Below are 26347 nucleotides of genomic sequence, written 5' to 3' on the forward strand. Positions count from 1 at the left end.
TGCCAACCACAGACACAAGTCTCCATCTATAACCACTGTGTACTTACCTCAGGATACACCCCGACCAGACTCTCCGCCTTGGTGTAAAACTCCTCCTTAAGGGAGATGACAATTGCCTGGAAGCATGTCATGGACTGCTCCTTAATGTAGTTGGCCACCTACATGGAAACATCAGTGATATTAGGGGAATTGTGCAGCGTGCAAGTCAATGAAGAATAAGCCCCTTTGCTGAGCTACAGGACCCAATACAGTGGACGTATGCTAACATAACCTGACACACAATGTGATGGGGCACATACATCCTCAGCCGATATATTACCGACACATACATCCTCGCCCGCTATGTTACCGACATTCACATTCTCGCTCGCTATGTTATAGACACACACATCCTCGCCCACTATGTTACCGGTACATACATCCTCGCCCACTGTGTTACCAGCACATACATCCTCAGCCGATATATTAGCGACACACACATCTTCGCCAGCTATGTTACCGGCACATACATCCTCACCCGCTATGTTACCGGCACATACATCCTCAGCCGATAGCTTGCAGACACATACATTTTCTCCCGCTATGTTACCGGCACATACATCCTCTCCCGCTATGTTACCGCACATACATCCTCTCCCGCTATGTTACCGGCACAAACATCCTCTCCCGCTATGTTACCAGCACATACATCCTCACCCGCTATGTTACCGGCACATACATCCTCAGCCGATAGCTTGCAGACACATACATTTTCTCCCGCTATGTTACCGGCACATACATCCTCTCCCGCTATGTTACCGGCACATACATCCTCTCCCGCTATGTTACCGGCACATACATCCTCTCCCGCTATGTTACCGGCACATACATCCTCTCCCGCTATGTTACCGGCACAAACATCCTCTCCCGCTATGTTACCAGCACATACATCCTCACCCGCTATGTCACCGGCACATACATCCTCACCCGCTAGGTTACCGGCACATACATCCTCACCCGCTATGTTACCGGCACATACATCCTCAGCCGATAGCTTGCAGACACATACATTTTCTCCCGCTATGTTACCGGCACATACATCCTCTCCCGCTATGTTACCGGCACATACATCCTCTCCCGCTATGTTACCGGCACATACATCCTCTCCCGCTATGTTACCGGCACATACATCCTCTCCCGCTATGTTACCGGCACAAACATCCTCTCCCGCTATGTTACCAGCACATACATCCTCACCCGCTATGTCACCGGCACATACATCCTCACCCGCTAGGTTACCGGCACATACATCCTCACTCGCTATGTTACCGGCACATACATCCTCACCCCTATGTTACCGGCACATACATTCTCTCCCACTATGTTACCGGCATATAAATCCTCTCCCGCTATGTTACCGGCACATACATCCTCTCCCGCTATGTTACCGGCACATACATCCTCTCCCGCTATGTTACCGGCACATACATCCTCTCCCGCTATGTTACCGGCATATAAATCCTCTCCCGATATGTTACCGGCACAAACATCCTCTCCCGCTATGTTACCGGCACATACATCCTCTCCCGCTATGTTACTGGCACATACATCCTCTCCCGCCATGTTACCGGCACATACATCCTCTCCAGTTATGTTACCGACACATACATCCTCACCCGATATGTTACCGGCACATACATCCTCACTCGCTATGTTACCGGCACATACATCCTCACCCCTATGTTACCGGCACATACATCCTCACTCGCTATGTTACCGGCACATACATCCTCACTCGCTATGTTACCGGCACATACATCCTCACCCCTATGTTACCGGCACATACATTCTCTCCCACGATGTTACCGGCATATGCCTCCTCTCCCGCTATGTTACCGGCACATACATCCTCTTCCGCTATGTTACCGGCATATACATCCTCTCCCGCTATGTTACCGGCACATACATCCTCTCCCGCTGTTACCGGCACATACATCCTCTCCAGTTATGTTACCGGCATATACATCCTCACCCGATATGTTACCGGCACATACATCCTCACTCGCTATGTTACCGGCACATACATCCTCACCCGATATGTTACCGGCATATACATCCTCACCCGATATGTTACCGGCATATACATCCTCACCCGCTATGTTACCGGCACATACATCCTCACCCGCTATGTCACCGGCACATACATCCTCACCCCTATGTTACGTTACCGGCACATACATCCTCTCCCGCTATGTTAAGGGCACATACATCCTCACCTGCTATGTTACCGGCACATACATCCTCACCCGATATGTTACCGGCACATACATCCTCACCCCTATGTTACGTTACCGGCACATACATCCTCTCCCGCTATGTTACCGGCACATACATCCTCACCTGCTATGTTACCGGCACATACATCCTCACCCGCTATGTTACCAGCACATACATCCTCACCCGATATGTTACCGGCACATACATCCTCACCTGATATGTTACCAGCACATACATTCTCTCCCACTATGTTACCAGCACATACATCCTCAGCCGATATATTAGCGACACACATCTTCGCAGGCTATGTTACCGGCACATACATCCTCACCCGCTATGTTACCGGCACATACATCCTCAGCCGATAGCTTACAGACACATACATTTTCTCCCGCTATGTTACCAGCACATACATCCTCTCCCGCTATGTTACCGGCACATACATACTCTCCCGCTATGTTACTGGCACAAACATCCTCTCCCGCTATGTTACCGGCACATACATACTCTCCCGCTATGTTACTGGCACATACATCCTCACCCGCTATGTTACTGGCACATACATCCTCTCCCGCTATGTTACCGGCACATACATTTTCTCCCGCTATGTTACCGGCACATACATCCTCACCCGCTATGTCACCGGCACATACATCCTCACCCGCTAGGTTACCGGCACATACATCCTCACCCCTATGTTACCGGCACATACATTCTCTCCCACTATGTTACCGGCATATACATCCTCTCCCGCTATGTTACCGGCACATACACCCTCACACGATATGTTACCGGCACATACATCCTCTTCCGCTATGTTACCGGCACATACATCCTCACACGATAGGTTACCGGCACATACATTCTCACACGATAGGTTACCGGCACATACATTCTCACACGATATGTTACCGGCACATACATCCTCACCCGCCATGTTACCGGCACCTACATCCTCTTTCGCTATGTTACCGGCACATACATCCTCACACGATATATTACCGGCACATACATCCTCACCCGCTATGTTACCGGCACATACACCCTCACCTAACATGTTACCGGCAAAAGGAAGTAAAGGCCATAAAACAGTAAGGTATACAGAGAGACGTGGCTTACAGCAGGGTTTGGGACGGTCCAGCTGATACATGCAGCTCTTACATCAGAGCAAAGCCAGAGTCCTTCATTTACTCACCTTCCCTATGTTTGTGTTATCCAAGGCAGCGTCTATTTCATCCAGCACGAAGAAGGGGGATGGTTTGTAACTAGGGATGTAATATAAAAGCGTGGTTATCAGAATACATCCTACAATAAATATCCAGTGTTTATCAGATTACAATACAAACCCTAGTTAACAACATGGCACAGTTGTGCTGATGCCCACAGCAGCCATATACTCTTTTGTAAAGTAACTTCCCTACCTCGAATACATCTTCTACATATCACCTAAACAGCAAAACTAAAACCTACCAAACTATAATGTATGTGCTTAAAGGTAAATATCACAAATCTGTACATATATAATTTCTTCCGTCCAAAAGAACACACATGAACACGTATTACACCTGTGGACAGAAGTCCAGGTGGCCTGTAAAGGGCGTACTCGATACAGCTCAGCCAAGGCTGGAATCAGGATATCTCCATTTAGAAGCAAGCTGGAGACTTAGGTTGAACGGAAAATACCCCAGCGCCACTGCCTCCCTAAAGGGCATATATACGGTATGCCGTTAGTATACCGATAGTCGGGATCCCGGCGGTCACAAAACAGACGCCGGGACCCCTGTCGGGGCACCATAGAGGGAGAACAGAACCGGAGCCCAAAACGTGACGAGTGCAGCAAGCCCGCAAGGGGCTTAGTTGTGCTCGCCCTCCTGCCAGCATTCCACCGCACGAGATGCCGATGTCTGTATATTGACATTAGGCATCCCCAGCTGCGGTAAACCACACCGAACCCAGATATACAGGCCAACAAGACAAAGCTCCAGCTCTGAGGCTGTATTAAGCTGGACAGACGGCCATGAGAAAGGTAGTCACCCATTTTATTAAGTCTGCAGATCCAGTAAAAGTGCCATTATCTCTGAAAGAAAACTTAGGTGGAAAATCTTCCGATTGATATTTGTTTTGTACCCTCACCTGTGGATTGCAAAGAGCAAAGCAAGAGCCGCCACAGTTTTCTCTCCTCCAGACAGGTTGTCCATGGGCCTAAACCGTTTCCCAGGAGCCACACAGTTGTAGTTGATCCCATCCAGGTAGGGCTCTTCTGGGTTCTCTGGTCCAAGGAAAGCCTGCATGCATTAGAAGAACCGTTAAGAGCCAGGTGAAGGACGTACAACTGCCCATACACTGTATTAACAGTGACTGTCATTATTACCTGGGCGCTGCTATTTCTAGATAGCGCTTTGTAGATTTCATCGATATTCGTTGCCACAGACTCGAAGCATGCGTTAAACCGGTCAAATCTCTCCTTTTTTGTTTGCTCAAAGGCCTGCTTGGCTTTTTTAGCTCGTTTACGGGCAGCTTCAAACTCTGCAGTAGATAAACACGTATTACTCTATTACTTGCTCAACCCACACACTGTCAGAAGTTTTCAGTTCAGTGAACACAACAAAACATTAAGAGCATTTAAACATGCAATGGAGGAGAACTGAGCATGGGCGGTGTGATGGGGGGATAGAGCACTGGATGGAAGGGGGGTGAGGGGGACGGAGCAGTAGAGAGGCGGATGGAGCAGAACAGGCTGGAACAGTATCAGACCAAGGTGATCCAGCATATGCCAACTCACCATCCGATGTCTCCTGGAATTTGTCCCTCACACTCTCCAGTTTCTCCATGGCCTTCATGTTGGGGGCAGAGATACGTTGTAGGACACTCTGCTGCTCATTCAGCTTCTGCTGCAGCGCACTCATTTCCTGCTTGATGTCATCGTCTGCCACGGCCTCCTGCCACAATGATAGTGATCAGTGCCACAAGAACGTAGTGCCAGAAATCCCCTTCCAGCAGACAAAACAGCAGCTTACCTTTAGGTCCTCGGAGAGCTCACTGTAGTCTATTTCGATTAAAGCTTCCCGGGCGTACACCGTGGAGGTTCTCTGAGAGCTGCCCACAGATTCTTCTCCCTGGGATCCACCCTAGGAATGTGTCCTGAAGTCATTCTTAATGTTTTAACATTGTGCGCGATACCTAGTCCCAACATGTAATATCAGAGAGAACTGCCTTACTGTATAAGAACAGCCTGGCGGCTGCAAAGCCGTCACGGGTGATCTGTCCAGAACTGGACTCAGCGGGCGGAATGCATAGCATGAACAGGCCCCTACAGATCGCTATGAGGCTGTCACTATGAGTACTGCCCTATCTATTAGTTTGAAAGATCCCTCCCCTCAATTTCTCACCTCTTCTTGGCTGATATCATCCATGGTGCCTTTAGACAGGGGTAACTTGATATCCTGCATCTTGCAGGCCTGCAACAAATTATGGCGGTCGCTGCGTTTCTGCTCCAGCTTGGTCTCAATGGCAGTGACTTCCTTTTGTAGATGTGTCATCTCCCTGAGAGAAGCAGCAGACAATGGAAATGAGGCCTCCTCTCAGGCATGCAGCATTCATTAAGCCAGAATGTAAAGAATGTTTTACAGTCACTGATTTCAATGAACACTTCAGCCAGATACATCAATTATAATTTCAAGACTATTATACCAACTAATTTTCTAATCAATTTGCACACTGTATGGTGATGCTGCCACCTGGCGGTGTCCGAGATCAGCCTTTAGTGCGGACTGTCCTGCTATATGTTTCGTGACATCAGGGCCAGAAGATAAAACCTCTTTAGATACTAGCAAAATCAGAGCTTTTTAGTGTATTATGGTTGGTTTGCAATAAGTGATCCAACAGCAATTTCTGAGAAAAACAGATGCGGTCGCGGGGGACGGCAACGCTCCGGTTCCAGGGAGGAGACGGAGCCTTGCGGGGGTGGACGAACGGGGGCGTGTCAGGGTCTTGATCAAGGCGGCTGCGTGACGTCATACGCAGCCGCCGCAATCAGGAAGATGGCGGTGAGTCTCCTGCGGCCGCAGCTAAGCTGCGCCGGCAGGAGGCTTCCACAGTTTCTGCTAACAAGCACAATTTCTGCTTGTTGAAGTGGGGGGAGGCTCGGGTCAGCATGCTGGGCGGCCTTGCCCAGCCCCCAGCATGCGATCCAAAGGATAGCAAATTGTGCTAATTAGCAGAATGTGCTATCCTTACTGAATTAGGCCCCTATAACAGGCCTTTATGTACAATACACCAGTGTTTGCATTTTACCCAGTTCTGTGGTCCGGGGACTCCCTTTTCTAAACTGTGTGGGTCCCCGGGGATGCGCTCCACTGAAGCTGGTTGTCTTTAAGCTTCGTGTAATAGAGGAAGCCCCCTGTAATATAGGATGGAGCGGAGCCTTTTCAGTCCTCTTGCGGCAGCGGCTCCCCCCCCATCACCTGCTGCAGCTTCACGGGGGCCGGACAGAGCGCGAGGACAGCTCTGCGACACGCTACATGCTGCGGGGGAGGTGAACGCCAGTGACCGCGGACTGTACGTGCTGTGCGGAAGGGTGAGCTGGACTTGCGGTGGCGGCTGGGGGGCTGCTCATATCAGTGGGAAGGCGGAGATGGGAGCTGCATGGCGCCGGCAAACAGGTGTTAAACACCACAAAAATGTTGCATGGGGTGAGGGTGAGAGTGCTGCTGGTCTGTGCAGCATACAGTACACTTGGTACAACCACTGGATTCGAGTCATGCTGCCTGTAATTTATGTGCTGAGTGATCAACTTCAGTGACACTCGCTGTGCTGGCTGTCTTTGTTGGTTGCTGCTGGTTACTGCTGATTGCTGCTGGTTACTGTAAAGGCAGCCAGGACAGTGAAAGTCACTGAAGTTGATCAGTCAGCACATAAATTACAGGCAGCATGACTCGAATCCAGTGGTTGTACCAAGTGTCCGAAGTCAGTGGTCAGGATGCTGGCATTCAGTATACAGACACCAGCATCGACAAGGGCGCAGAGGGTACCCTAACCTCCCACCCCTAACCCTCCGTTTCCCGCGGCCTATACCTAACCCTCCCCCTTAATGCCTAACACAACACTTATCCCCCCTCTCTGCAGCCTAACCCTAACCTCCCCAACACCATAACCCCCCCCCCCCCCCCGCCCCCCCGCCCGCTAAACCAGTGGCGGCAGTGCATACGTACCTTCAGGATCCTGACTGTCAGGATACGGTTGCCAGGATCCTGATCTCCTCGGGATGCCAGCGTCAGTATTCTGGCGGCTGTCAGGATTCCGGCGTCGGTATTACGGCTGCTGGGTTCCCGACAGCCGGGATCCTGAACGCTTACTTCCGATATGATAACAGCCCAGCAGCATTGTCACCCTCTCACCCCTCCCTCCCCTACAACACTTTTGTAGTGTCTAAATCCAGTCTGGGGCTCCTATTATAGCGGCACCATAAACCCATTACATATATAAAATGTATTATTTAATAATGTTGTCCTGTTTTTGAATCATATAATTGTTAAGTGCTCTGCCTGGCGCAATGTGTGGTGCAATGTGTATAACGTGCTCTGCCTGGCGCAATGTGTATAACGTGCTCTCCTTGGCTCAGTGTGTATAGGAGGTTCTACCTGGTGCAATGTGTATAAGCGGCACTGCTGTGTGGAGTAATGTGAATTGATAGTATGTGACCACGCCCCTTCCCCGTGAAGCCACGCCCCTAAAAATTGGCACAACTGTCGCAGTCTTCAGTGTGGGTGAGGGAGCACCAATTCTCTTTCTGCCACAAGGGCACCAAAATGTTTAGTTACATCTATAGTGCGGGGTGTCCTGTGTGCTACACAGCCCAGCAGCATCGTCACCCCATCCTCCCCCTTGCACCACTTTTGTAGTGTCCAAATCAAGTTTGTGTTTTTATATTTGAATCATTAATAAGACTAATTAAAACCTTCATTCCGATGGGACCCAGAAAAGAACAGGTAGGACCCCAATTTTTAAAAGTGAGGGGTCCATGGGACCCACTTTTTTTTGGTCTCAGCGCGATCACTGTACACATCTCATTTTTATTATATATTAGCAAATGTATATAACAAACTTGTTGCACCACTAATCACTCCCCATTCAGGGGCAGCATGGTGATAATACCCTTATCTATATTCCACCAGTAATCACTCCCCAGTCAGCTGTCAGCATGGTGATAATACCCCCATCTATACAGTAAATGACCACTCTGCTGCAAAATCTCACAATCTGCTTTCCGGAAAGACTGTAGGTGACTGAAGTGGGATGGGAATAAGAATATTAAAAAAGTCAAGATTCCAAGACAGCGGAAAGAGGAGACCCTGCTACCTGGAGGAAATCATACTGGCTAAACTTATGTGTGGGTTGAGTGCAAGATTTCAAGCGCACTGAACACATGTGCCAATACAACTGTCCAAATCCCCTAAACTGGAACTCAAACAGATTTCATAGAGGATGAATACACTTCAGTAGTGCTCAGTATTTGCTTATTTTACTAGAGGAAATAGCTTCTGCTTGCACAGAACTAAAGTACATTGTAAGGTAATACTGACTTGTTGGCGCCCCCTAGCTTCTTGCGAATTTCCTCCATTTGATGATTCTTGTCATTGACTTCTGACTTTTTGGCCAAGTGCTGGTTTTTCAGATCTTGCAACTGAGCCATTGTCTCGTCGATGATCTTCATGTGTCTCTGCTCCTCCTAGAGCCATCAAAAGACTGATATCAGTGTGTCCCCTCCATCTATATGAGCACGGCCCACACAGGAATTTCATTTGTAATGAGCATTTGCAGACTGATATAACCAATACAATAAATTACAGGAGAGGATATATTTGTTGAAGTCCTAACAAATTTTGGCTTACCCACTGTGATTTCGTCATCGATAAATGACTCCCCTACATCTCTGCTGGGAGACTGTTCTATGAACCTTCCTATAAAATAAGTGCTTCCTTGTTACCCCCTGGCCCAATGTCAGTCGCACAAGGGATTTGTATGTCTGAAACCAGGACTACTTCGCAACGTGTTGTGTGATCTCTCCCAAGACTGGACAACTGCTCTACTCTGATGATTACAGCCTTGTTGTAGACTCCCTAAAGATGAGAAACCCTTTAGCAGTGACCTGGCACTGATTTCGCCAGGAATACCGCCCCAGGCCACCTCCTCTGCTGTAAAAAGCCAAAAGAACTCTGGCCAAGCGTCATCCATGGATAAAGTGTAATTCTCTGAGGTTTCCGATGGGAGGAGCAAATAAAAGACAGAAAACCATCGCCCACCCTTTGGAACAAGCTGCGAGAGCACCGTTAACCTTCATAATCATGATGAAACATAAAAATTCACACTTACTTTTTTGAGCTTCTCTATCTCGTTTTCATCCTTCTTTACAGACTGCTCCCAGGTTTGCACTTTTCCTTGGTCCTCCTTCAGCTGATTCTTCTCATAGTCCAGCTGAATACCCAGACGGGTCTTTTGGTTCTCAAACTCAAGCCTGCAGTGGCACGAGATGATTATTTACCCCAAGCCTGGACAAATTATATTACAGGAAGCACACATTTGTCATTACAAGGGCAAGAGGAATGGTAGATTACTAGCGGAAGTCCCAATCACACGCTGCTGCTTGCGGACGCTAGGTCTTATTACTTATCGGAGGTTCATTTAGAGCTGCCAATTTTAAATGGCAGAGAAGATACATCCCCAATTATAAGTATCATAAGTCTTGATTGAGGTAAAATGGGGGCAGAGCTTTTTACTAAACTAATGTCTATACTCCTAGGCCAGCCCTCTAACCCACAGTCAATACTACAGTGTCCCACAGATTGGATGCAAAAGGAAATTAATATGAAATACCTCTTCTTTGCAATCTCATTCTGTCGCTTCACCTTCTCCTCTTCAAACTCTCGGATGTTACGGACTCCAATCTCCAGGCAGAACTCTTCAAACACCTCATCTTCCACCTGACGGGCAGCACAGGTATGTATTACTGTTAGTAATGAGCATTTAATGCTACCAGTATATGACTGGAAATGGCTTGGTACTCACCACATTCATCTTCTCCTTCAGTTCCTTCATTTCCCGGTCTCGGCTCTGTATAATCCGCTTGATGTCATTAATGCGCGGGCTGAAGTTAGCCAGCTCACTCTCCAGCTTAGATTTTTCCTGGGTAAGAAAAACAACCAACCCTGTTTCACACACATTCATAGCATTACTCAGCAACACGTCAGAAAGCAGGTTATTCCCAAGTCTTTACTTTATGATGGCGGAGAAATCAGGCGGCCATTATGAGGTAAATTTCCATGTTGTGTCACTGTGCCCATTTCACAGGGAATTACTACTACTCTGGCAAAGGTATTTTTCTTTTTTAGGCACCGTTTCATTTGGCAGTATGTTAGTAAATAAAAGAAATAATAAGAATTTACTCACCGGTAATTCTATTTCTCGTAGTCCGTAGTGGATGCTGGGAACTCCGTAAGGACCATGGGGAATAGCGGGCTCCGAAGGAGGCTGGGCACTCTAGAAAGATTTAGGACTACCTGGTGTGCACTGGCTCCTCCCACTATGACCCTCCTCCAAGCCTCAGTTAGGACACCGTGCCTGGACGAGCAGACATAATAAGGAAGGATTTTGAATCCCGGGTAAGACTCTTACCAGCCACACCAATCACACCGTACAACTCGTGATACTATATCCAGTTTGACAGTATGAAAACAACTGAGCCTCTCAACAGATGGCTCAACAATAACCCTTTAGTTAACAATAACTATTTACAAGTATTGCAGACAATCCGCACTTGGGATGGGCGCCCAGCATCCACTACGGACTACGAGAAATAGAATTACCGGTGAGTAAATTCTTATTTTCTCTGACGTCCTAGTGGATGCTGGGAACTCCGTAAGGACCATGGGGATTATACCAAAGCTCCCAAACGGGCGGGAGAGTGCGGATGACTCTGCAGCACCGAATGAGAGAACTCCAGGTCCTCCTCAGCCAGGGTATCAAATTTGTAGAATTTTGCAAACGTGTTTGCCCCTGACCAAGTAGCTGCTCGGCAAAGTTGTAAAGCCGAGACCCCTCGGGCAGCCGCCCAAGATGAGCCCACCTTCCTTGTGGAATGGGCATTCACAGATTTTGGCTGTGGCAGGCCTGCCACAGAATGAGCAAGCTGAATTGTACTACAAATCAAGCGAGCAATAGACTGCTTAGAAGCAGGAGCACCCAGCTTGTTGGGTGCATACAGGATAAACAGCGAGTCAGATTTTCTGACTCCAGCCGTCCTGGAAACATATATTTTCAGGGCCCTGACAACGTCTAGCAACTTGGAGTCCTCCAAATCCTTAGGAGCCGCAGGTACCACAATAGGCTGGTTCAGGTGAAACGCTGACACCACCTTAGGGAGAAATTGGGGATGAGTCCTCAATTCCGCCCTATCCATATGGAAAATCAGATAAGGGCTTTTACATGACAAAGCCGCCAATTCTGACACTCGCCTGGCTGAAGCCAAGGCCAATAACATGACCACTTTCCACGTGAGATATTACAGATCCACGGTTTTTAGTGGCTCAAACCAATGTGATTTTAAGAAGCTCAACATCACGTTGAGATCCCAAGGTGCCACAGGAGGCACAAATGGGGGCTGAATATGCAGCACTCCTTTCACAAATGTCTGAACTTCAGGTACTGAAGCTAGTTCTTTTTGAAAGAAAATCGACAGAGCCGAGATCTGTACTTTAATGGAGCCTAGTTTTAGGCCCATATTCACTCCTGCTTGCAGGAAATGCAGAAATCGACCTAGTTGAAATTCCTCTGTTGGGGCCTTTTTGGCCTCGCACCATGCAACATATTTCCGCCATATGCGGTGATAATGCTTTGCCGTAACATCTTTCCTGGCCTTAATAAGCGTAGGAATTTTTCCACGCCTGTTTTTCTGGGTCCGAAAGGACTGAACCTGATAAAACGGCGCCTTCTTAGGCTGTGAGGGGATATGGGGTAAAAACGCTGACTTCCCAGACGTTGCTGTGGAAACTAGGTCCGAGAGACCATCCCCAAATAATTCCTCACCCTTATATGGTAACACTTCCATGTGCTTTTTTGAATCTGCATCTCCTGTCCACTGGCGAGTCCATAAGCCTCTCCTAGCAGAAATGGACAATGCACTTACTTTAGATGCCAGTCGGCAGATTTCCCTCTGTGCATCTCTCATATATAAGACTGAGTCTTTTATATGGTCTATGGTTAACAGGATCGTGTCTCTGTCTAATGTGTCAATATTTTCTGACAGTTTATCTGACCACGCAGCGGCAGCACTGCACATCCAAGCTGACGCAATAGCTGGCCTAAGTATAATGCCTGTGTGTGTGTGTATATACAGACTTCAGGATCGCCTCCTGCTTTCTATCAGCAGGTTCCTTGAGGGCGGCCGTATCCGGAGACGGTAGTGCCACCTTTTTAGACAAACGTGTGAGCGCTTTATCCACCCTAGGAGGTGTTTCCCAACGTGACCTATCCTCTGGCGGGAAAGGGAACGCCATTAGTACCTTCTTAGGAATTACCAATTTTTTATCAGGGAAAGCCCACGCTTCTTCACACACTTCATTTAATTCCTCTGACGGGGGAAAGACTACGGGTAGTTTTTTCTCCCCAAACATAATACCCTTTTTAGTGGTACCTGTATTTATATCAGAAATGTGTAACACCTCTTTCATTGCCTCAATCATGCAGTGAATGGCCTTAGTGGGCATCAGGTTAGACTCATCGTCGTCGACACTGGTGTCAGTATCAGTGTCGACATCTGGGTCTGATTGAGGTAGCGGGCGTTTTAGAGCCCCTGACGACCCCTGCGACGCCTGGGCAGGCACGAGCTGAGAAGTCGGCTGTCCCACATTTGGCATGTCGTCGATTTTCTTATATAAGGAGTCTATACGTGCACTCATTACTTTCCATAAGCCCATCCACTCAGGTGTCTGCCCCGCAGGGGGTGACATCCCTTCTAAGGGCATCTGCTCCGCCTCCACATCATTATCCTCATCAAACATGTCGACACAGCCGTACCGACACACCGCACACACACAAGGAATGCTCCGAATGAGGACAGGACCCACAAAAGCCCTTTGGGGGGGACAGAGTGAGAGTATGCCAGCACACACCAGAGCGCTATATAATGCAGGGACTGAGTTATGTCCCCTATAGCTGCTTTTTATATTATATATCTATTGCGCCTAAATTTAGTGCCCCCCCTCTCTGTTTTTACCCTGTTCTGAAGTGTAGACTGCAGGGGAGAGCCAGGGAGCTTCCTTCCAGCGGATCTGTGAAGGAGAAATGGCGCCAGTGTGTCTGAGGGAGATAGCTCCGCCCCTTTTCCGCGGCCTATTCTCCCGCTTTTTCCTGGATTCTGGCAGGGGTATTTACCACATATATAGCCTCTGGGGCTATATATTGTGGTATTTTGCCAGCCAAGGTGTTTTTTATTGCTGCTCAGGGCGCCCCCCCCAAGCGCCCTGCACCCTCAGTGACCGGAGTGTGAAGTGTGCATGAGGAGCAATGGCGCACAGCTGCAGTGCTGTGCGCTACCTTGGTGAAGACTGATGTCTTCTGCCGCCGTTTTTCCGGACCTCTTCTTGCTTCTGGCTCTGTAAGGGGGACGGCGGCGCGGCTCCGGGACCGAACACCAAGGACTGGGCCTGCGGTCGATCCCTCTGGAGCTAATGGTGTCCAGTAGCCTAAGAAGCCCAATCCGGCTGCAAGCAGGCGAGTTCGCTTCTTCTCCCCTTAGTCCCTCGCTGCAGTGAGCCTGTTGCCAGCAGGTCTCACTGAAAATAAAAAACCTAAACTATACTTTCTTTCTAAGGGCTCAGGAGAGCCCCTAGTGTGCATCCAACCTCGGCCGGGCACGAAATCTAACTGAGGCTTGGAGGAGGGTCATAGTGGGAGGAGCCAGTGCACACCAGGTAGTCATAAATCTTTCTAGAGTGCCCAGCCTCCTTCGGAGCCCGCTATTCCCCATGGTCCTTACGGAGTTCCCAGCATCCACTAGGACGTCAGAGAAAATATATTTACTATGTTATGCTTTGTACACACTAGGCCGCCGTATCGGCAAGATGGTAAGTGCATACACACTTACCGATCGTCAGCCAAATGATTTCTGCCTGACGTCAGAACTGGGTGGGCATTTACATGGGCCCGCAGAGTTGTGCTGTCAGTCGCCGGCGGCCTCTGCAGCAAGTGTACTATTCATGTAATCTTAATACCACGAAAAACAGTTCCACAAAACAACAAAAACAAAAGATAAGCTAGAAATAGTTATGTAAAGGAGTAATACAAACAGGATGGGAGGGTATTGGGCAGATTTTTATTTTTAAACTTGATGTCTGTGATGAGAGGAGCACTTTACACGAAACATTTTAATAACAAAAACTGACCAATCACAAGGTTGTTGCCCGTGATGAAATGACCAAGACAGTACAGATTGACCACAGCAGATGTCATGTGATCACTAGACCGAGTAGATATAGACACACTGGTTTGTTCGTAAGCAATTAAGACTAACACTGCCTTTTATTTGCTGCAGAACGCAGACATCAGCACTGTATTTTCTTTCTTTGTGGAACTAAAAGTCCCAGCATGGTAGCACCTTCCCCCACACATATAATTAGGGTGTGCAGTCCATGATCCCCCTCTTCCATAGGTACCTGCATGTTCATTGCCAAGTGGCGGGTTTTGGTCTGCTCCAAGTCACTCTGGGAATATTTAAGCCTCATCTGCAGGCCGTGAGCCTGGGACTGGACCTGTCTCAGCTCAGCCTCTTTGCGCTTGGCTTTCATTTGCTCCTGTAAGGAAGAGAGCAGCGGTTAGGTTTGCAATCACTCTCTTAAAATTGTTTTCTTACACTACTTAACTGGAGAGAAACTTGTAATAACTATGCATCACGCCCAGCTCACCTTAAGCTCCTCCGTTAAGCGTTCCTTCTTTTCCTTAAGTTTATCCACTGCTTTTTCGTCCCACCGTCTGGCCTTAGCCTTTAAGTCACTAGCACCCCCAGAAATGACTCCCGACTTCTGGAACAAGGTCCCATCCAGAGCGACTGTCTGTAAGTGGGGAAAAAAGTTGTTGCTTCAGAATTAGATAGTTCCACTGTTTAGAAACAAATAACCAACAGTTAGAGCGGAGGAAGGAAACAGACACGCCTTCATTAATACGGTCACCACTGATCATCACAATAGAACTCAGTGAAAGATTACAAAAAGTAAAAAAATAATTCTTTAAAAAAAAAAAAATCTGCCTTAACTACTTGCCAGCAAATGCTTTATCTGACCTGGTCGCACAGGATGCAACCAGTCAGATACATACTGTTTGCAACTACAGGAAAGAGAAACTTCACTCCGCTACTACGGATTGCGACTTTTATGATCACTAGACGTACGCAAGTTGATTGACAGGAGGCCAGTTTTTGGGGGTAGTAACTGGCCGTTTCTGGGAGTGTCAGGAGAAACGCAGGCGTTCCCAAGCGTTTTCAGGTAGGGTGTGCGACTTCACTTCCGGCCCTGATCAGCCTGATTGTATCGCACTGTAGGAGTAGGTCCTCGGCTAACCACACATTGCAATTTGATGGTGAGTGAGTAGAGAACGGATTTGCAGCTGACCGGCGATCGCTGAGACTTTCACAAGGCGTACGCAGACTTGCACGGAGCGAGCATTCACTCTGTCTGGACGGCTGCTATCTGATCACAAACCTCTGCAAGTTCGCAGAGGAGCGACCAGGTCTGAATAACCCTCACATCATTCACTAACGATTTTCTTGTCTCAACTGCTGCTGTCTCTGTCCTCAGCGACACTCTTGAAGGACATCACAGTCTTGCAAGAAGAAGAGCTAGTAGCAGCAGGAGGTGGGAGATCCTATGAGGAAAGACTGTTGAGGAGCCTCGTTTACATTAAGCCTTGTGCGCTATGACTGCAAAAGATTTTCTTCTTGCATCTGGACAACCCCTTTGTGGCTCTCCGAACGGTGTAGTATGGGGTGAGCAGGGCAGACCTGCAAGGCAGCCGTAGGTGCAGAGGGGCCAGCAGATCACTCAGATGGAAAACTGCAGGAAGATAATCTCCCAGCAGCAGGTGATTCTGATTAGCCACACCTGTGTCAGGTAAAGCTCAGCTTGATGTGGTCGCATCTGATGCCCCCCAGCCTCCCCTTTACCATCATTTCTACGGACGTGCACTGAATACCTACCTTGTGCCTCTGGTGTCCTCCAAAGGCAATCCTGCGAGCATCTTCCACATTATCACAAACCAAGGCGTTACCGCATGCATACTGCAGGGCCTTCTTAATGTGCGGTGGCTCATAGCGGATTACGTCAATGACCAGTTTAGCCCCCTTCAGCTCACGCAGCTTCTCGTCTGTAGGTTTTACCTGTACAAATGAACATCGCCGAAGATTAGCAATACTGACAGAAACCCCCCCCCCCACAGAGTATGCTATGAACAGACACCAACACTACGGAAGCAGTAACGTATTAATACCTCCAGGTAATCCAGAGGAAGGAAAGTCTCTGGCTCTCCTCGCTGCTCCTTAATATACTGGATGCAGTCTCTTCCAGTCTTCTCAGAGTCAACAATAATGGCGTCCATGTTTTTTCCAAGCACCTTAGTGACGGCAATCTGGTACTTCTTCTGTGTGGGCTGGCACAGGTCAATCAGGCGGCCATACTGGTGGAAGATGAATTATATAACAGTTTAGGGAACAGATGTAACGACAGCAGACAGACACAGACTGTCACAAATAGGATTATTATATTATGTTTCTTCATAAAGCTGCAGTGATATCTGGCTACTTACTTATTAGGACACGGTTTATTGGTAAATACGTAATAGAACACAATATATTGGACAGACCCGAGTTTTTTTTTTTCTGTCAGTCTAGGTGGACACTGGGACTGTGGGGTATGGTGTAGTAGCACTGCGGGCATCAAGGAGTTAAACTTCTGCAGAGTGCAGCAGAGGCTCCTCCTTCCCTATACCCCGCCTGCCCATGGGAAGCCAGTTTTTTCTTGGTGCCTTCAGCACAGGCATGTTTTTAAGGCGCGAGCTATTTACAGCCCTATCTAAACTTCTTTTCATTTATTTCTTTGTTCATTTATTTATTTATTTTTTCTACTTCAGCAGCAGCGCTAGTGTCAGCGCTGCTGCTGCTGGATTCTGCTCCCCTCCGGCAGCCGGTGAACAGACCTCCATGGCCGCTCTCACCAGCTACCTCTCCTGCACACGGAGGAGCCGCAGCCGGAGGGGAAACTTAGTAGCAGCATCAGCGCTGGTGTGAGCGCTGCTGCTGGATGCAGCATCCGTCCGGCGGCCGGTGAAAGGACCTCCGCGGCCGCTCTTACCGTCCACCTCTCCTACACGGCGCCAAGTGGCGAAAGAGCAGCAGCCGGAGGGGAACTTGGTAAGCGGCTTCCCGCCGGTGCTTGCGGCAACACCACTGGCGGGGAGGGAGCAGTCCCCGGTGGTCCTGGCAGCAGGTCTCCATCCTTTCTGAGCCACCGCTTGACCACCAGGGACTTGGCGGCCATATTTCAGAGGGGATACATCTAATGTCCCTGGGATTCCAGGAGGGGGCGGTGATCCCCTGCAATTCCGCCCCCAGCCCCTTGGCCATAGCCTGTCCAGGGTTTAGGCGCCAAGGGGAATTTCTCTCCTCCCTCCTTTCTTAGCTGGTCGGGCATTTTCAGCCATCTGCAGCCGACAGCCCAGCAGAGAGGATTGCAGTCCTGCTCCCCTATACCTCACTGTCCTGGTGTCAGGTTAATTGTCCCCTTCAACCCTTTCTCTGTGCAGGTGGTGGGGTACTTGTGTGCCTCTACATTTATTTTAGTGTGACATTGCAAGTGGTATTGTTAGGGTCTTAGGGTAGCCTTTTTTTTTTTATCATCTTTCATATATTGTAATTTTAGTTAGCTTCCTGGGTCTGCTGTTTCTTTTAACAGTAGTCCTTACTGTGTATGGGCCACACAGTACATGTGTATATATTTATATATATTTTTTTTTTGAGTGTGTGCAGTGTACTGCCCTTACAGGTTTGGAGATGTCATCTAGAGGGACTTCTTCCAAAGCCTCCCCAGAAGGAACGGACGCTCCTGGGCTACACGCATACCCTTGCAAGGAAAAATGTTCCTGTTTGCAACAAGACCACACAGGCCTTTGTGAGTGCTGCTCATCAGATGCGCCGAGTGGTTCCGTACCGGCCCCGAGTGTATTTGATTGGGTGGTTTTCTCTTCAGCCATGCGGGAGCTGGCTTCTCAACTGGTAGCCTCCAGGTTAACGCCGCCTTCTGTGTCAGTCTTTCCCGCAGAGCCACTGTCTCAGCCCCCACAGCAACCCTCTGCGGAGCCAACGTAGGTGCGCGATCTTTCTCAATCTGTGCAGAGCTTGGTACAGGTTTCCAATTCCCTACAACAGGCTCCGACTTCTACCATTCAGCAAAAGTCCTGCCGGGGATCTTCTGTCCTCTCACTTATGGAGGATACCCAGTCAGACGTCTCCTCGGATGAGGAAGCTTCTTCGCAGACTGCGGGGGACGATACCCTTCAGTCTCAGGACGACCGTATGACGCAGACAAGAGTGGATGATGTCATCAAGGCTGTTCGTCTGCAGCTGCAGATTAAAGATACTGATGCGCCTGCAGATGCTGAGGTGCCTTTCTTCAAACGTAAGAAGAAGGATCTTGCAGTGTTTCCTCCCTCTACTCACCTGAGCCCTGCTTTCAAGGAACCTTGGGTGCACCCGAATAAAAAATTTCTGGTGTCTCGCCGCATTCTTAACTTCTATCCGGTACCGGAAGAGGAACAAAAGAAGTGGGAGACTCCCCCTCCCGTGGATGCTCATGTGGCCAGATTGGTCAAGTCAACTACACTGCCTATTCCTGATGTCAAGTCTTTACAGGATCCAGCTGATAAAAAGTTGGACCAATTCCTCAAGACAATCTTTACTAATGCAGGCGCAGCTACCCGTCCTTCATTTGCCTCGGCCTGGATGTCTTTAGCCATCGGTAGTTGGGCAAATGCTCTAACGCAGGCTTTCCCAACCACGGTCCTCGAGGCACACCAACAGTGCAGGTTTTAGTGATATCCAGGCTGCAGCACAGATGGTTAAATCAGAATAAGTGAGCTACTAATTAAGTCACCTGTGCTGAAGCCTGGATATCACTAAAACATGCACTGTTAGTGTGCCTTGAGGACCGTGGTTGGGAAAGCCTGCTCTAACGGATGGCCACCAATCTGGGACACGACGATCGGATTTACTCTCCATGGTGGACCATATCAGAGAAGCTAGGGTGAGGAAGCTATAGATTCGGGTACATTTCGCTGCCAAAATCTCTGCAGTCACGGTGGCAGCTAGGCGTGCCTTGCGGCTTCGCTCGTGGAGAACGGATAATGACTAAGAAACTTTTAGAATTTCTCCCCTTTACAAGTGACATCCTCTTTGGACCTGAATTGGATAAAATTGTGACTGACCTGGCAACTCCAAGACTGCTTTTCTGCCTTCGGCTCCAAAGTCCAAGCAATCTTCCTTTCACTCCTTTCACCCTCAGGGCAAACCAAAGGGTCAGTCCTCCTCCCGTGAACAGGGTTCCTCTTCTAAATCTACCAAACCGAAAAGTTGACAGTCCTGGGTCGGACGTCGTCAAACCCCTAAGCAACCAGACAAACCTTCAGCATGACGTGAGGGGTCCTCCATGGTGGGCGGTCGGCTTTTACTATTCGCCGACATCTGGCTAACCTCCACGTCCGACTCTTGGGTGTCAGGCATAATATCCAGGGGATACGCCCTTTCCTTTCTGGAGTGGCCACCTCGTCAATTTTTTACCACCAGCCCGCCAGTGGACATGGGCAAGGCCACCGCCCTTCATTCTTCCATCAGTTCCCTCCTGACGGCAGGGTTCATTGTTCCCGTCCCCTCTCCTCAAAGGGGTACTGGTTTCTACTCAAATCTGTTCCTGGTACAAAAGCCAGACTGTTCTTTCAGACCCATTCTCAGCCTGAAGAAGTTGAGTCTTTTTCTTCGTGTTCCCAGGTTCAGGATGGAGTCTCTCCGATCCATCATGCAGGCGCTGGAACCGGAAGACTTCATGGCCTCCTTGGACAGTCAGGACGCCTACCTACACATCCCTATTCAGCCGGACCATCAACGGTTCTTGCGTTTCGCTCTTCGGAGCAACCACTATCCGTTACGGGCCCTGCCTTTCGGTCTCTCCACAGCACCGAGAGTCTTTACCAAAGTCATGGCGGCCCAACTGCGCTTACAGGGAATCAGGATTCTTCCATACCTGGACGACCTTCTTCTCCTCGCTCAGCCTCAAATGGCCTTACAACAGCATCTCAGGGTCACAATTGCGCTGTTGCTATCCCATGGCTGGCTGATCAACTGGCGCAAGTCCAGCCTAACTCCGTCCCAGTCCATGTTTCATTTAGGGGCGATTCTGGACACAAAGGTTCAGCGTGTGTTTCTACCCAGGAACAAGGTAGTGGATATCCCGACGTTAATCAAAGCTTTCCTCAAACATCGCAGTGTTTCCATTCATCTTTGCATGAGGGTCCTAGGCAAGATGGTCTCGTTTCGAAATGGTGGAGCATGTCCAATTCCACTCCAGACCACTGCAACTGGAATTGCTTAGTCGCTGAAACAGGTCACATCTCCAACTCAGGTCCAGACGGATTTCTCTGTCCAGGGACACTCGCCTGTCACTCCTGTGGTGGCTTCAGTCATCCCATCTCACAACGGGCCGCCCATTCCTGATCCAGGACTGGGTCATTCTGACCACGGACGCCAGCCTACGGGGCTGGGGAGTGGTCACGGGCAGCCACTCCTTCCAGGGTCATTGGTCGGCTCAAGAGACGACTCCATCAATGTCCTGGAGCTCCGAGCAATATACAGAGCTCTTTGCCAAGCGGGCCCTCTTCTTCTCGGCAAGCCTGTCCGGATCCAGACAGACAACGCGACGGCGGTCGCTTATATCAACCATCAAGGCGGCACCAGAAGTCAGGCCGCCATGCAAGAGGTCGGTCACATCCTTCCGTTGGGCAGGAAGCTCCCTACCAGCTCTGTCTGCGATTTACATCCCCGGAATACAGAATTGGGAGGCGGACTTTCTGAGTCGACAAGACGTCCATTCCAGAGAATGGTCACTTCACCCAGAGGTGTTCCACCTTCTAGTGACTCGCTGGGGTCGGCCGCACATAGATCTGATGGCCTCCCGTCACAATCACAAACTTCCTCGATACGGATCTCGAACTCGAGATCCAGGAGCATTTCTGGTGGACGCTCTGGTAGCTTCCTGGTCCTTTCCGAAGGTTTGTGTGTTTCCGCCGATTGCTCTCCTACCACATGTACTCAGACGTCTAAAGCAGGAGCGGGTCACGGCCATCCTCATCGCCCCAGATTGACAAAGACAGACTTGGTACATGGTTCTTTGCAGCCTCTCCATTCAGCCTCCATTTCACCGGCCTCTTCGTCCGGACCTCCTATCCCAGGGCCCTTACCTTTACCCAGACCTACCCCGCCTGGTTTTGACGGGGTGGCTGTTGAGAGGTCGGTCTTAAGAGCTTGGGGGTTCTCGGACCCAGTCATTGACACTATGCTCTCAGCCAGAAAACAGTCTTCGGCCGCATATATCATAGAGTGTGGCGACTGTACTTTCAGTGGTGCTCGGATCGTCAATTCAATCCCTTGAGATATCAGGTGTCCAGGGTTTTGGCTCTTCTTCAAGCCGGTTTGGACTTGGGACTTCGGCTTGCCTCCCTGACAGTGCAGGTGTCTGCTCTTTCGGTTCTCTTTCAACGAAAGGTGGCCAATTTGTCGGCTATTCACACTTTTCTGCAGGGGGTGCTACGTTTGCAACCTCCTTTTGTCCCTCCTGTTCATCCATTGGGCTTGTCTTTAGTCCTCCAGATGCTTCAGCGGGCTCCATTTGAACCCTTGGATTCTGTGGCCCTTTCTTGGCTTACTTGGAAGACTGTCTTCCTGTTGGCAATTGCTTCGGCACGCCGGGTTTCCGACTTGAGTGCCCTGTCTCACAGATCTCCTTTCCTAGTTTTCCACTCGTATTGGGCAGTCCTACGTACTAGAATTGATTATCTTCCTAAAGTAGTTTCCAGGTCCCACATCAATCAAGAGATTGTGGTTCCGTGCTTACTTCCCACCACGACAGATGTTCTGGAGAAGTCCTTGGTCACTTTTGATGTTGTACGGGCTCTCCGTACCTATGTTGCCAGAACGGAATCCTTCCGCAAATCGGACTCCCTTTTCATTCTATATGATGTCTGCAAGCGTGGCTGGCCTGCTTCTAAAACTTTGGCCCGTTGGATCCACATTGCCATTAGACAAGCTTATCTGCTGGCTGGGCGGCCTATTCCAGCATCCGTCAGCGCTCCTTCCACTCGGTCGGTTGGCCCTTCTTGGGCGGTTCACCACGGCGCTTCTGCTGAACTGCCTTGCAGGGCGGCTACGTGGTCTTTCGCAAACACTTTCATCAAATTCTATCAGTTTGACACCTTCGCCTCAGCTGATGTGGCCTTTGGGTGTCGTGTCCTCAGTGCAGCTTTGGGACATCCCACAGTGTCAGTGACAACCCAGGCTGACAGAAAAAAGGGGATTTTTGTCTTACCTGTAAAATCCTTTTTTCGGAAGCCGTGGTGGACACTGGGTGCCCGCCCGCACGCTCCATTGCTGAGGTGTCCTTTCTACTGGCACACCGTGCCATGACTCTCTTGACCGCGGCAGTACAGTGTGTATGTGTGTGACGGTCCTTTTTCTTTTCGGTTTCTTCTCTCCGGTACCTGTTCTTGAGGCTTATTAAGTTACAGCTGGCTTCCCATGGGCAGGCAGGGTTTAGGGGAGGAGGAGCATCTGCCGCACTCTGCAGAAGTTTAACTCCTTGGTGCCCGCAGTGCTCCTACACCATACCCGTAAGTGGGTATAACAAAGCGCTTGGATATGTGTAAATGCAAAAATGAATGTAACCATATGAGATAAATGGCTATATTGTAACCAGAGCAACAATATAAAAAATGGTGCAATACCTGTAAATAAAAAGGGTTAGTTAAAATCAAAAGATTCTGATGTTTACAGCCCTTTTGTATTTTTACTGAGATCTCCAAACGGTGTTAAGGATTGCAGGGGTTCCGTTTTTTTGCCGTGCAGGCAGGTCCGTATATAGATAGTCCCGAATACCTGACTCTCCCTATACTACCAACCTTGTAGGTGGTGACGTCCGTCCTCCTCCGGCTGGTTCCCCCGCTCTGACTTGTTCCTTTCTCCAGCCGCCGCTCACTTACGCTGTGCGGCGCTCGGTGAGTCCTTGCTGTCCCGATCTGTGAGGCGGCTGCAAAAACGGCTTCAAGAGGGTCAGCTGCGTGCTGGTGATAGGAAGCAAATGAAGTAATAACTTTGTCTTTTGGAGTCCGTTTTCCCAGTCTTTTCTCCGACGCGTTTCAGGCACAAAGCCCTTAATCATGGATTAAGGGCTTTGTGCCTGAAACGCGTCGGAGAAAAGACTGGGAAAACGGACTCCAAAAGACAAAGTTATTACTTCATTTGCTTCCTATCACCAGCACGCAGCTGACCCTCTGGAAGCCGTTTTTGCAGCCGCCTCACAGATCGGGACAGCAAGGACTCACCGAGCGCCGCACAGCGCAAGTGAGCGGCGGCCGGAGAAAGGAACAAGTCGGAGCGGGGGAACCAGCCGGAGGACGACGGACGTCACCACCTACAAGGTTGGTAGTATAGGGAGAGTCAGGTATTCGGGACTATCTATATACGGACCTGCCTGCACGGCAAAAAAACGGAACCCCTGCAATCCTTAACACCGTTTGGAGATCTCAGTAAAAATACAAAAGGGCTGTAAACATCAGAATCTTTTGTTTTTTAACTAACCCTTTTTATTTACAGGTATTGCACCATTTTTTATATTGTTGCTCTGGTTACAATATAGCCATTTATCTCATATGGTTACATTCATTTTTGCATTTACACATATCCAAGCGCTTTGTTATACCCACTTACAAGCATTTTTACACACAGAGCAGCTGAAGCACAATAATCCCAGGCACAGCGCGGTTTTATATTATTTATATATCACATACACCATACCCCACAGTCCCAGTGTCCACCACGGCTTCCGAAAAAAGGATTTTACAGGCAAGACAAAAATCTCCTTACTTTCTCCATGCTTGGGGGAGGGGGGGCGGGGGTACCTCCCATGCTCCAAAAATAAGCTCCACTGGGGCAGCGACCCTACAACACTCACCACAGACCCGGGGTACAGCCTCTTAATGCTCTCCATGATCTCAGCTTTGCGCTGCTGTCGGCTGTTCTCTTGTCGATCAATTCTGGCATCTCCTAGCTGCTCCATGACTTGGTTCAACTCTTTGTTAATCTCGTCAATGCGCCTCTTAGCCATTTCCACCTCCTCCGTTAAGGTCTCCTCCAGATTTTTCTGCTCTTCCAAGGATTGCCTGTATTACAGGGATAACAACCATTGTGTTATAAAAGTCAAACCATGGGCCCCATAGAAGGTGGAGGGCTAAACTAGTAAATTCAGCTTCGTCACACAATCAGGGCCCTTGTACACTCTAGCTATTCAGAGCCACAGAACGTATATGACATACATAGTCAGAGGTGAAAAAACAGATGTCGGGGGCTTGCCACAGAGAGAAAACATATGGCAATACCAGAGATATTTTATTATGGGAGAAAAAAAAACCAAGAAAAAAAAACAAGCTTTTACTTTTGGAATTGTTTTTACATTTATTTCTACGTGTAAGGGTTTTCAAGCAGGTGTGTAACAAAACACTGTGTTCACAAATCACTATTCACTCTACATATCAATTCAATGCACTACAGTATTTCATCTAGAAAGACCAAAATTAACCAGACTGCTAAAAATACTTTGTGCTAGTATAGAGACACTGCTCAGGACCGATCAGTTGGATAAGCTTTAAAAACGGGATTTTGGTACTTACCAGTCTATCCATTTCTCCAATTCCACAGGGGACACTGGAGGATCTTTACAGTGGGGTATAGCTGGCGGTCCAGTGAGAGCCTGGCACTTTAAATTGTTTAGAATAGTGACTGGCTTCTCCCCTCTATGCCCCCCCTACAGACTAGTTTGGAAACTGAGATCGAGAGGAGACGGCTCAACATACTCCAACAGAGGAGGAGGTGAAATAGAGAAACAGTAAAAAAACAAGGTTAACAACACCAAACGCAACAGTCATTGTCAAAAGTCAACTGAACCGGAGAGAACTCTCCAACAATCTCCTAACCTGAAGAAAAGAACAAAACCCAAGAAAAAAAAAAAACGGCCAGCGCTGGGAGGACATCCAGTGTGAATCGGAGAAATGGATTTACCGGTAAGTACCAAAATCCCGTTTTCTCCTTCATCCACTAGGGGACATTGGAGGATCTTTACGGTGGGGACGTCCCAGAGCTCCCAACACCGGCGGGAAAGCGCAGAGAGTCCTGAAGCACTGCTCAGCCAAACCAAGAAGCCGACACTGCAAAGGTATCAAATGTGTAGAATTTTACAAACGTATGTTTCCCCGACCAAGTTGCTCCTCTACACAACTGCATCAGAGAAAACTCTTCTAGCAGCCGCCCAGGACGAAACGACGGATCTAGTGGAGTGGGCTGAAAACCGAAGTCGGTGGAGGAAGAGAGACTGCAAGATAAGCTTGTCAATCCAACGAGCTAAAGTTTGTTTGGAGGCCGGCCAACCAGGCTTGGCAGCATCATAGAGAACAAAGAGAGTGTCAGTCTTGCGTAAGTCAGCTGTTCGGTCTACATAAACACTACATAAACCCGAACTACATCCAGGGATCTGGAAGAAGGAGAATCTCCTGATATCACCGGGACTACAATAGGTTGATTAAGGTGAAATGCTGAAACAACCTTAGGTGGAAATTATCTATGAGTGCGTAGTTCCGCTCTGTCCTCATGAAATATTAAATACGGCACGACAGAGCTCCTAATTCAGAAACCTGCCGCACCGAAGCCAGGGCCAGAAGCAAACCTACCTTCCATGTAAGA

General features: G+C 48.9%; 1 protein-coding gene across 2 annotated transcripts in view; it reads right to left on the minus strand.

Moving 5' to 3' along the window:
- Window positions 1-26347, minus strand: part of SMC1A (structural maintenance of chromosomes 1A) — a 106712-nt gene that overhangs the window by 4063 nt on the left and 76302 nt on the right. The window contains exons 9-24 of one of the 2 annotated variants that reach the window (XM_063936589.1): window positions 24567-24774; window positions 16789-16974; window positions 16499-16678; window positions 15213-15359; window positions 14964-15101; window positions 10321-10437; window positions 10129-10235; window positions 9628-9769; window positions 8838-8983; window positions 5646-5799; window positions 5274-5372; window positions 5039-5195; window positions 4628-4782; window positions 4390-4541; window positions 3452-3521; window positions 48-158 (exon numbers count right to left, since the gene is read on the minus strand). In XM_063936589.1, the coding sequence (XP_063792659.1) occupies window positions 48-158; window positions 3452-3521; window positions 4390-4541; window positions 4628-4782; window positions 5039-5195; window positions 5274-5372; window positions 5646-5799; window positions 8838-8983; window positions 9628-9769; window positions 10129-10235; window positions 10321-10437; window positions 14964-15101; window positions 15213-15359; window positions 16499-16678; window positions 16789-16974; window positions 24567-24774 (2269 nt within the window). Of the gene's footprint in view, window positions 1-47; window positions 159-3451; window positions 3522-4389; window positions 4542-4627; window positions 4783-5038; window positions 5196-5273; window positions 5385-5645; window positions 5800-8837; window positions 8984-9627; window positions 9770-10128; window positions 10236-10320; window positions 10438-14963; window positions 15102-15212; window positions 15360-16498; window positions 16679-16788; window positions 16975-24566; window positions 24775-26347 lie in introns of both variants that reach the window. The other variant, XM_063936588.1, reaches the window with a different exon arrangement.

Source organism: Pseudophryne corroboree, chromosome 8, assembly GCF_028390025.1.
Source record: "Pseudophryne corroboree isolate aPseCor3 chromosome 8, aPseCor3.hap2, whole genome shotgun sequence".
In the NCBI taxonomy this organism is placed as follows: Eukaryota; Metazoa; Chordata; class Amphibia; order Anura; family Myobatrachidae; genus Pseudophryne; species Pseudophryne corroboree.